General features: G+C 53.1%; 1 protein-coding gene across 2 annotated transcripts; it reads right to left on the reverse strand.

Moving 5' to 3' along the window:
* Positions 1-11677, reverse strand: LANCL2 (LanC like glutathione S-transferase 2). 2 transcript variants are annotated; one of them, XM_087821267.1, is made up of 9 exons: positions 11442-11677; positions 7995-8112; positions 6097-6304; positions 5148-5295; positions 3942-4088; positions 2492-2674; positions 2018-2194; positions 1428-1500; positions 1-699 (listed from the first exon to the last, which is right to left on the reverse strand). In XM_087821267.1, the coding sequence occupies exons 1-9, from the start codon at positions 11634-11636 to the stop codon at positions 596-598; spliced, it is 1353 nt and encodes a 450-aa protein (XP_087677393.1). In that variant the 5' UTR covers positions 11637-11677; the 3' UTR covers positions 1-595. The 2 variants fall into 2 exon arrangements, with proteins under 2 accessions (XP_087677393.1, XP_016053779.1); XM_016198293.2 differs by lacking the exon at positions 11442-11677 and adding an exon at positions 8222-8932 and having other exon boundaries at positions 2-699.
* Positions 11678-12114: the final 437 nt, after the last annotated feature.

The raw sequence follows: 12114 nt of genomic DNA on the forward strand, positions 1-12114 counted from the left end.
GTCCTCAGGGGAGGATTAAAAGAAAAATTTAATAAACCACAACAAACAACACCAAGGTGAGCACAAAAACACTTGTGGGAGGGCCTCGCCCTCCAACGGTTCCAGCCAAACCCGCTCAGCTCGGCCTCTCAGCTCGGAGTGGCCCTTGCCTCACGCTCGCCTGAAAGGGACACACAGAAGTGCTGAAAACTGGGTGTCACCAGGGCATCTTCCCGATGCTCCCGGCACGTTAGCGCAGACGATGCTCCACCGTGAGGGTTATTTACAGAGGGGGCCGCCCAGGTCCGGGGTCAGCTGCGCCCGGGGCACAGGAGGGCTTTCTGTTTAGCACGACTGACACATACAAACAACAAATGCCACGAGACATGCAAACGCTAGGGAGCCGGGTGTGAGAACCGGGTGGGCACCGCGAGGGGCCGTGGCAGCACAGGGCTCGAGGGAGGAGCTGTCACTCATGCTCTGGGTCGCGGGTCTCCGCACACGGGGGCCTGAGCCGTGTCTGTTCTCCTGGCCCTCTCGGGATGCACAGCTGGTTCTCGGTCAGGCACTGAGCAGTCTGTGGCTTTTGGTCCAAAAGGGTCCCTTAGGAGTCTTTTTACACCTTTTTATCCGTCGGCGAAGAGCCAAGTTCAAATGCCGGAAACCGTGAGGTCTCGGGTACCAGGATGTCGGAGAGGAAATGGATGGCGCCAGCCATGCCTGCAAGGTCAGACGGGGGCCTTTACGACGGCGCCGAGGGGACACACAGCGACCTTCACCACCTCCTCTGTCAGGGGCCACCCCAGGTAAAACTCACGCGCACACACATACGTGCACACACGCACACGCACACACACACATGCACACGTCCCCCCAGGAATAAAGGGGCGGCCCCCCTGTGGAACGTGTCTTGCTCTCCTGAATTACATTCTACCTGCTGTGCCCGCAGCAGGCTGTTAACACTGTTTGCTGACTTCCTGTCACTGCTCTTGTTTTTCAGAACTTTCTTCAATATTCTCTTACTACTTTTTCCAACTACTACTATTTCTAATTACTACTGCTTTTTAATTGCTAGTATTAATTAGTCACACTTCTTTATATGACTTGAGCAATTAAATACACGTAAGTAACTGACGAGGTCCCCGTGACAGACACACACCACCCCGCACCGGGAACACAGAGGCTGCGGCTTATTGCCGCCGTCCCCAAGGAGCCAACGTTCCCCGTCCTGTCCGCACGTTTGCTTCACAAGAGGCCCAAGGCACTTGGAAGACATTCGCAGGAGCACGGAACGGGGGCCGTAAAGAGGCTGGGTGGGCTCCTCAGCAATAAACTACTGTGTCGTCAGCTGCGGAGTCGTCACCCAAGCAGTGTCACAGGTATCGGTGACCGTCACGCAGGGACGGGGGGGCCGGACCCACGCACCCAACACCTAGAGCCCCCCTCACCTTCAAAGAGAGAGTAGGGCCTGTCCGGGATGCGGCACCCGTGGGCTCCGTAATCCAGACACCACTCTGCAAACTAAGAAGATACATCTTTTCAGGGCTGGAGGTTTCACCCGGAGAAGAGGCAACGAGACATCACGACGGCTTCACCTGGGGCCCCAGCAAGCAGAGGGGGTCGTGGGCAACAGAGCACGGAGCGCGGGCCCCGGGCCGAACGCAGGCCGCCTCTCCTCAGCTGGGGAGGCAGACTGCGGGCGTCCCTCAGGAGTCGCCGTGCAGGTTTCGGGGAAGGTCGTTCCGACGGCAGAACCAGCTGGCACAATGCTCGGGGGGGGACACAGGCGCGCCCGCTGGAGAGGTGGGCAGGAGGGAGCGGGCAGTGTGAGGCCGGAACGCGGGGGGGAGAGGAGGGGCGAGGGCCCCGGCTCCGTGAACCCAGGAGCGTGGGTCCCACTCCGGGGCGGTGGAGAGAGGCCGGGACAGGCCGTGCCGGGAAACAGCAGCAGCAGTGCAGCCGGGGGCGCAGGGTGACAGGAGGCTGCCAGGGGACTCTGCCTGGAGTGTCCAGACGCTGTCTGGTCGGCCGCCCTCACCTTGCAAGCCCGGTAGAGGTACTTCTTGTCCTGTGTGAGGTGGTAGAGGGACAGGAAGGAGTAGCCGTTCCCGGCGGTCCCGTGGCAGACCCCGTAGCCCTTCCGCAGCAGGCCCCGCTGCCAGATCACGTCGCTGCACTCCAGCGCCTCCTTCAGGTACTTCTCCTCCTTGAACACCTGGTGGTGAGAGCAGCAGGGCTCAGCGGGGCTCTCAGGGCGAGTTAGCGACAAAGTCCCCTCCTGGCTAGGAAACTGCACGGCCCTGGGGACAGACACACCACCAGCCACTCCCGCTGCAGCTCCGACCATCCCCGTCTGTCCGTCCACCACCATCCTCCGCGGAGCCCGTGACTGCAGGTCATTCTAAAGCAGTTTCCCGAATGGCAATGCCGACCGAGCCAGACTGAGGAGCCGGTGCTGAGGACAGGGTGTCGGGACTGGACCCCGGGCGCCCGTGGCTGTGGGGACACTGACCTTGTAAGCTTGCATCAGCATGTGGATGACCCCCGGGGCCCCGTGGCACCAGTGGACCAGCCGGTCCGTTTCGTTGCTTAGCGAGGACGGGTAATTCCCGGAGCGGAAGCGTTTGTGGCGCAGGTAATCGATGCTGGGCTTCACCATCTCCACCAGGGTTTCTGGGTCCACTTTTGCTGCTGGCTTTAAACAAACAAAAATAAAACATTCAATCCATTTTTCTAAAGTTTATTTTTCTTAAAAAACCTCTGTACTGTGGCTAATAAAGTACCAGTTACCTGGAATACTGAGGTAATACTGACGCATATAAAATTAGCATTAATTCAATCATTGGGTCATTTAATGCTAGGGCAGGGCTGTTTTATTTCAGCTCTGATGCTGCAGCTGAAGTCTGCAGGCATCTCCTGGGGCATCTCTCTTCTCGGGGGAGGCCTTCGACTGCATGGATAAGGCACAGCCACCTGGAAGGGCAGACTGCTTCACTAAGTCCACCCATTTAATATAAATCTCACCCAGAATGTCTCACAGACCTGTTCAGAATAACGTCTGACCACGTCTCTCGGCACCGTGACTAAATACCAACTGAACACACAAAGCTGGCAAACCACCACAGAGGGCTGGCTGGCTGTCGTAAAGGGGCCTTTCAAATACCTACACAGGACAGGGAGAGGCAGGGTAGGCCTTAAGGCTGGAGGGGCGTTGGAGCGATATTTGGGGCGGGGCCTCGGCCTGCCTGGCGGGGGAGTCAGGACTTGTCCCGCAGATTCAGCGAAGACTGCGGGACAGGATCCCAACCTCAACAGTGAACCAGCGAGAAACCTAGAACCCGACTGACAGCAGGTTGGGGTGTCTGAGTATGAAGAGGTCCCTGCCCTGGTCGGGTGGTGGTGTTTTTTACATTCACACACTTGTATTTTTAGTCTCTTTCTGTACACAATGGCAATGATAAAGCTTAAAGATGCTTATTCTATGAAGTCTACACAAACAAGGAATTTACGTAAATAATTCATCCTACAGACAATTAAAGTTGAAAAATATCTTCCACATCCTCAGAGTCCACAGTATTTACGGTAAGTAAGCTTCCCTTCAGATACCAACTCTATGGTCTCAGCAGAGAGTAAAGTGATAAGCTTCTGTTTTCATCCAGGGCACGGTGGACACTGCGAGGCCCGCGTGCTCCCGGGAGCTTCTCCCTGTTGGAAGAGCAACTCCTTCCACCAGCAGCAGGACACAGAGTGCGGGCGGCAGGCACCTGATCTGTACAAAGCCATCACCGACTATGCTCCCAGGAGTCCGCTGCTCGGGGGGTGTGAAGCAGAGCTTAGGCATGACTCAAAGGAGGATCCTGGTTTCATTTCAGCCTGCGTGGCCTACATAAAAGTTTTAGCTCCGTTTTCCTATTTGATCTGCTATTTTATACTATATCAGTATTCAGAGCACTCTCACCTACCTGCATCAACATGTAGTAAATCCCGGCCATGCCGTGGGCTGCTCCCACATACTGCTTTCTGTGCCACTGATACAGCAGGGGGCAGCGCTCAGTCTTCCTTTCATCCCGGGACAGAGCCTTGCCGGACTCAATGATAGCAGTGACGACCTACAGGGATGATGACGCAGCTTACGGCTAAAAACTTACATTCTATTTTAGTTTAATGACCACTAACAACATGCCTTTGGATAATCTAGAAATCTTTAAGCACTCAGTAGCCAACACTGTTATCTTTATTTTGTAAATTAAGAAATATAGGCATAGAGAAAACAAAAGACAATCTCAGGGTAGAAAAAGACATTAAGAAGTCAGACCATGAATCAAAAGTTGTCTGTATAAACAGTTTACTAGAATCTAGAAAAGCTTCCTATAAAGAATATTCTAGACTACTTAGTTGCTTTGTAGCTATGTTTTCCCCAAAAGACTGGTGATCTCCCATGAAAGGCTGCAGGAACCGGCCGTGTGTGGGAAAGGCTGTGACACGAGGTCACTGTGGTGTGCAGGACTTCAGTTAGATCAGATGAAGACTCGCGTATCTGTAATGAGGCTGTGGCACAGACACTGACTGGCTCCTGATATCCTGACTCCCTTCATACTTTTGGTAACTGTGCTCCAAGTTTTGGCTGGGCTCCTGACCTCTGAGCCCGAAACAGCTGGACTGTCACATGACTTACGTTCTGTAAGTGGGATGTGAGCAGAAGGAAGGTGGGAAACTTCTCGTTCTTGGCCTTAAAAAGGAAGCAGCTCATCTTCCACTGCCTCACCTGTGTCCTGGGCGACGGTGCTCAACTAGCTTTGGTCATACAGACAAGGACATGCCCGCAGGATACGGCAGAACAAGATAGAAGGGTCCCTCGCCATCTTCCCAGGGCCGCCTACCAGTTCAGACATCCCATGAGAGAGAAACATTCTATCTTTCTGAAGCCCTGGTTGTTTGAGTCTAGTAAAAACAGCCGAATGGATACAGGCCTAAGGGGAGTGCAGATTTAAAAAAGAAAAAAATTCCTAGAAAGGATAGAAAGGAGCTAGTCACAAAACGTATGAGATGCTTTGGGAAGTTACTGTCGCATGGGAGTGGAGTCCAGCCTCTGCTCTAACTATGCTGACCGACATGTCTGAATGGGAGGGCTGAGAGGACGCCTGCAGTTGTCGGTGACCCCACGATACCTCTTTAACGGCCGACTCGCACACGGTGCCTGGCCCAATCTCCGTGTTCAGGTAGAGTAGGGCGTACAGATACCCTGCCCGGCCATACAGCAGCTCGTCGGGAAGGTCCGAATCTCGGCAGACAACGCTTCTCTGGAGCTGCAAGAGTCTACCCAACAAGAAAATGTCTGTTTTCCCAGGGAAGGTCTAAGACACCTTCCCGAAACTCTAAGTAACCCTGTTCCTTTAGGAGTTACCTGTTATTGATTTTCAATTTAAAACTGATTTTAAAAAATACAAAAAAAGCAGAAGACAAAAGCTTTTCCCCTTCACTGACTTCTCTCTCAGGTGTCACAATGAGGAACACCTTACGCCTACCCTAAACCATGTAAGAGAAGACACTCAATTCTGAAATCCAGCATCAGAAGACAAGGACTTAAAATCTAAATGAAAAGGGTAGTAAAATGTGGCCAATGCCTGGGAATGAGCCCGAGTTGCCTGTCTTTCAACCAACAAGAACAGACTAGCATGAGCCGGAGACCACAGCCCACGGGAGTGAGTGCTGATTTCTGCTTGTCCAGAAAAGAACAGAAACCAACAGATGAAAAAAAAGTCGACACTCGGTAACTGCCCCATAGCAGGTGGAGGACAACTGTTACAGTAGGTCTGAGGCACACAGGCTAATGTTCATGCACTGAAGGCAGCCAAAAATTACTTCAGAAAAATGACTGAAGTGACACAAAGAAACGTGCCCCCCCCCCCCCCAAATTAGGGCCAGCATGGCTTGGGCAGAAAGGGGGCACATGATCCCACACTCTGCTCAAGATTCACACACAAGCTCTTCACTGCTTGGAGAGATCTGTTTGCAACAGTAGATGAATTAAAAAATGATTTCCTTTTTCATCCTCTTTCTACAGCAAGACCTCCAACTGAGAATTTGGAGAAAATACTGCCAGTTTTAAACGCTCACTTTGCGATGCATTCCTGGGACTCGCAATCACTCCTGAGTTTATGGTACACCACGGCTCCCACGGCAAGCGGCCCGGCGTCTCCACAGAGGAACGTGACCCTGCGGCCATTCAGGTTCCGAAGTGTCCTCTTCACGTAATCCAGGGACCGCAGCAGGTAGGTCTGGTCACAGGTGACCCGGTACAGCTGCAGGTACAACAGGGCTATGCCTGGAAAATTCCCCGGCCCCAATAAGAGCATTAGTACCTTTCCCTTTAGGACATTATTTTATGTTTACAGGAAAAACCTACATAAAACCTACATTTCTGAAGGGCAACATCAAAGAAATGAGATCGCTTTCTTTTCAATGAAAAAAACACACACACCTCAGGGTAGAAAAAACTTAACACAGCTTTAAATATGTTATCGTGCTAAGTGTCCCAACAGTGACCCCACCCATATGGAGCCTCCTCGACAAGCAAGGGACAGCCTCCCGCTCATCCCCAAACGTTTAGCGTGAGCTCCTCTCAAGCTCAGGGTCTGTTTTTCTGTCGATGCTCAGCTGCGCTTCTCATTTCATTCACTGCATTCTTCAGCTCTAGGATTCCTGTTTGGTTCTTTTTTAGGATTTCTCTCTCTCTGTTAAACTTCTCATTTTGATTCTGTTCTGTTTTCCTGATTTCAATGAAATGTTTTTCCGTGTTCTCTTGTAGCTCACTGAGCTTTCTTAAAACAACTAATTTGAATTCCTTACCAGGCAAACCACAGACCTCCGTTTCTTTGGGGGTGTTACTGGGAAATTACTTTGCTCCTTGGGTGGCACTGTGTTTCCTTAATTTTTTATGTTTCTTGAAGTCTTGTGTTGCTGTCGAGCACCCGAGGCAGTCGCCCCTTCAGTCTTTACTGACGGCCTTCCGTCTGCCCTGCTAGAGATGCTGAGGGTTCTCACGCTTCTCTGTGGATACACCTGCTCGGCCCTTCCTGTTCCCTGTGAGGCGGGATTCTTACGCTGTACTTTCTCCAGATTCCAGGAAGCCGGGCTGAGTGCTGACGGCCCCCGGTTGGCTTTCTCCAGGACAGTGCTAGATGTGCGGGTTTGTGTGCTTGACCAACTCTGCAGGGTTAAACGGCTTCTGCCCCCTGCTCACTAACTGTCTGCAAAGCTCTGCATCACTGCCCTCAGGGGCAGACACATTCTGGGGTGGGGCAGCGAGTGAGAAGCATGGAATATTATGTATAAAGTTGTTGAATTTTTTTCTTAAATTTGTATTAGATGAATTTTACATATAATGGGCCAGGGAAATCACACAACTACAACTTGTCACAAAGATCAAAGCAACAAAAGCGAAAAAAAGAAAAGAAAAAATGGACCCCAGGGCAAGTGTGCTCTCATTACACATTTTATTTATTTATTTATAAACTGTATTTATCACGTATATGTAGTTTTAAATATGTCTTTATTGATTTCAGAGAGAGGAAGGAAGAAGGAGAGAGAGACATAGAAACATCAATGATAAGAGAGTCATTGATCGGCTGCCTCCTGCACGCCCCCTACCAGGGATGGAGCCCACAACCCGGGCATGTGCCCTGACTGGGAACTGAACTGTGATCTCCTGGATCATAAGTCAGTGTTCAACCTCTGAGCCACGCTGGCTGGGCTCGTTATATATTTTTATAGACAGCTATATTTTAGGTCCAATAATGTTATAATAATATGACATTCTACATATTAAGTTTCAAACTTCCAGGCAGAATTTCTTTAGAAATAAAATTCCAAAGCATCTCACCTATGAAGACCGTTCAAAATGTTGTTGAAAGGGTGTAAGCTTTACCATCTTACAAGAGAAAAATGGGCAAGCCCAAGTCTCACATATCTCGATCTAAGAGTCGAACAACCAGCCGCGCCCACCCCCGTCTCACCTGTCCAGCCAGTATACGCAGAGCAGTCATGCGGATCGGCCGTCTTCAGCCCTTCTTCCATCTGCTGTAGGAGATCTTTGATTTTGCTCTGGATCCGCCTCGTGAAAGTATGAATGATCTGAGAACCAAAAGGCATCAGTATAAGTTGCACAAGAACAGGGTAATGTTGTAATAAATACTTCACCAGTCTAAGTCGTAAGATCATTAACAGGTACAAGTCATATTACCTGGCCCATTTCAATGCTTCACTGGTTGGAGAGTGTGCCTTGGTTTTTTTAAGGTAAGTTTTTAAATGAGATAATACCCTACATACACTGTCTTAAGTAGGATCAAAAGAAAAAAAAAAAAAAAAGTTGCAGAAACCAAAAGGAAAAAATCATTAAAAAATGGTGACTATGACTACACAAATATTTTAACATCTAAAAATTAAAGAAAATAAGAGAGATGGTTTAAAAGTCAATGACAAAAACTCACAGACACGGACAACAGGACGGTGGTTACCAGAGGAAGGGGGGGGACGGTCGTTAAGGGGGAAGGGGCCAGACACACGGTGAGGGGAGGAGCCTTGGCTTTGGGTGGTGGACACACGATGCAGCACACAGATCAGGGATCCCAGAAATGTACCCTTGAAGCCTACGTAATCGTACCAACCAATGTCACTCCAATACATTTAACTCGAAAAGTTAATGACAAGGGGGGAATACTTGTAATATAAAACTATAAATAAAAAGACCACAGCAATATGGAAATAAACCTAAAGTTGTCAATGTATCTCATAAAAAGAAAACAAATCAAAGGACAAGTATATGCAAAAACGGTCGATCACTCCGCAAGGAAGTACAGGTGCCATGGTGAGCCTATCAGGTGAGGAAGTGATAAAATATTTAAAAATATTATGTATCAACACTGCGAACAGCTAAGGCTTCGAGTATTTTTGTTTATTGCTGGAAATTCTTCTTCAGGGGAAATTTAGCAAACCTTAGAAATTAAGTGATAGGTGCATAAGGTGTGAGGACTCCAGGCGGGTTGACTCAACCCTGGAGGCATCCATCATTTACATCTCAAAGGACGGCGAGGCCCTAGAACTGAAGTCAAATGAGTTTGTCACTTTCTGAGAAAGATTCATTTACATTCCAAAGGCTGAGAGTAGGATACGCCCAAGGACACCTTCTCGGAAGGGCAGGGGACACAGTTGCCTTCTTCCGTGGGTGAAAGGACCGTATCCTGACTAATTGCATTTCCTTGAAAGACGTCGCCCTATTCTGGTTTCTGTGGTTAGGACTCCGACGTATCTTTTGGGGAGACAATCCAACCCATAATACCCTCGTTTTCGTGACATTCTGCGTCTATCAAAATAAATGTGTACTTTGATATTATCTATCTTAATTACGTTAATAATATAATATTTTATTAATTAAAAATATAATAACCAGCCAGTCATAAAGCATCTATACAGAAGATAGTGGAACTTAATTCACGTTCATTTTATCTTGTGATTTTGTGTAACTAAGAAGCACTTTCCGCCTTTTAAAATCACCCTCCCCCCCCATGTTCAAGAACAAGTTTCCACTTCCCCTCTCCTCCAGCAAGTAATCACCCACAGGCTCGGGTCCCCATCCTGGCGCATTCTAATTGTTTAACTGCACCGAGATAACACAAGCCCCATTAATTATTTGTTTTAATTTTCTTTTATATGAATCACTTCGATATACAGTTGGGGTCAAAGTCACATTTCCCAGATACAAAGGGTAAAAAGAAAAAATGTAATTTCAGCATCAGTGTTTATCTCGTTCTCTGAGGTGGAAGCCGGGACAACTGCTCCCCCGCTTCACTGTTCCCCAGGAGACTCAAATCTGTCCGGAGGTTGTTTCGCTTCTTTCACTAAACATCACATGGCAGTAGCCTCCTTACTCGAAGGACAGTATTGGGAGAGCAACTGATAATAACTGTGAATGAGGGATTTTTTTAATGCTTCCCAGCATTAAATATAAAATTTTTATTATAGAAAAATCCGAACTCTAAAGTCACAAATATAACAGATGACGTGAAAACAGAGATGTAGAGAAAAATCAGTATTGGCATAGGAATTCGAAACCCCCAGATGTGCATCTTTCAAGGGGAAGAAAGGGGGGAGACTGACTGGGGGCCGACCAGGTACCACAAAGGCAACTGATGGCTTTATCTCACTCGGCCGCTCCCATCCGCGAGTTACAACCCCAGGTAAGGACGGCAGGGCTCCGAGAAGTCACTCGCCTCTGATTCTGTATGGAGACCCGCGGCTCTTTCAAAGCCGCCTTCTCAGTTCTGGCAAAGTTCTCCCGGTGGCTGGGGAGCCGGGGCGGGGAGGTGGGATTGAGAGCCCGAGGTCCGCGGAACCTCCACCTGACCGGTAAACGCGTGGTTCCACCCAACCCGAAAGCAGTTGTGCTGACACGAACCTCCCCCTTCATCTCCCCTGCAGATACTGATAAAGGAAACCTTGTTCTGGGGGGAGGCGGGGAGCCCCGAGCTCGCGCCCCTCGCTGCAGCCCGCGCCGCGCGCACGGCGAGGGGAGGTAGGAACGACGTTAACCAAAAGGGGCACTTTCCGTGTTGGGATTTCACCTGCTTCTGAAAAGAAGGCCCCTCCAGCCCTGCACAGCACGAACCCCGCAACCGCGACCCCTCCCCCAGCCCCTTTCCCCGTAAACCCTCGACAGGCGCAGCCCGCGAGTCTCCAGGGCTCCCCGGCGCTCGCCAGCCCGCGCGTCCCGGGCTGCGATGCCTCCGCTTTCCCCGAGTAAACCCAACTTTCCGAGCCTGCCCCGGTCCAGCTCTTCGTGCAGGTCAGCACCGCCCTTCGGCCACCCACCGAGGTGACTGTATTTTCAGACGCCCCCTTTCCAAGCCCTGGGCGCACAGACAAGAGCCATCAACGCGACCACGCTGCTCGCGGACGAGGCTCTTTCGCATAAACGGCCGGGGGCGGGCCTGACGCCGCCGCGGTCCCGGGAAAGCCGGGCGCCCAGCAGGGTCTCGGGGGGGGGGGGGGGTGCTTTGCACGGGCGGAGGCGGAGCGAGCTCCAGGGCATCGTCTGGAATCAAAGCTATTCCGGGGCCCGGTGACTTCCAAGGGCGCAGAAACAGGGCGCCCATCAGGGGACTACAGCGGCGCTCGGGGCCCGAGGCGCTCGGCGCGGGGCAGGTGGCTGCAGAACACGCGGGCCGGGTCCCCGGGCTGGGCGCCGGGGGAGCGCGCGGCTGGGATCCAGCGCGGACACAGGTGCGCGCTCGGCGAGGCCGGGACGGGGCCCTGGGCGGGGCGTGCGCGGTGACGTCAGCGCGCTCCGGGGCGGGGCAATACGTCAGCGCGCTGCGGGCGGGCGGGCGGGCGGTTGGGCGCTACCATTGCTCTCGCTCCCCCCGGCCCGGCGCGGCCCCGGCCCGGCCCGCGCGGCGCCGACTCACCTTCCCGTCGTGGCCAAAGGGCAGGCCGAGCTCGTCGGGCTCGGGGGCGGCCCCGTCCGCGTCCTCGGCGCCGGCGGCGGGCGCGGCGGCGGCGGCGGCCTCGTAGTCCGCGAAGGGGTTGGGGAAGGCGCGCTCCTCCATCTCGGCCTCGCCGCCCAGGTGCAGCCTCAGCCTCTTGGACATGGTCTCGCCCATCGCCGCGCGCCGGGCCCAGCGCCGGGGCCGCGCGGTACGGCGCGCGCGCGGGGCCAAACCTCGGGCGCGGCGTTCGCCCCGGAGCCGCCCGGGTCGGCGCGCGGCTGGTCCCCCGGGGCCGCCTTTAGGGCGGCGGGAGGCGGCGGGGGCGCGCGCGGGGGCCTGGCGGCGGGGGCGCCCCGCGCGGTGCGGGCCCCGCGGCTCCCCGCCGGCTCCCGGCCTCCCCGCCCCGCTGTCGGCGGCGCGCGCGGCGGGGCCGGAGCCGCGGTCCGGAGGCGCCCCCTGCGGCCGGGCCCCGCGCACGAGCCCCGGAGCCGCCGGGCGGTGCGCGGGCGGCCAGGCGGGGGAAGGCGCGGTCGCTCGCGGCGTCCGCGGCCCCGGACGCGCCGTCATCCACCTGCGCTGCCTCCGGCCGGGCGGGGCCCTCGGCCCCCGGGGCGCCGGCTGCGGCTCGCTCTGTTCAGTATCGGGGAAAAAT

Source organism: Miniopterus natalensis, chromosome 10 (assembly GCF_054644295.1).
Source record: "Miniopterus natalensis isolate mMinNat1 chromosome 10, mMinNat1.hap1, whole genome shotgun sequence".
NCBI lineage: Eukaryota > Metazoa > Chordata > Mammalia > Chiroptera > Miniopteridae > Miniopterus > Miniopterus natalensis.

Excerpts from the sequence above, each read along its gene's own strand:
- LANCL2 (XM_087821267.1), bottom strand. The coding sequence starts at position 11,636 with ATGGGCGAGACCATGTCCAAGAGGCTGAGGCTGCACCTGGGCGGCGAG. Across the intron at positions 8,113-11,441 it reads CCTTTGGCCACGACGGGAAG|ATCATTCATACTTTCACGAG; the intron begins GTGAGTCGGCGC and ends TTTGGTTCTCAG. Across the intron at positions 5,296-6,096 it reads TCCCAGGAATGCATCGCAAA|ACTCTTGCAGCTCCAGAGAA; the intron begins GTGAGCGTTTAA and ends CTTGTTGGGTAG.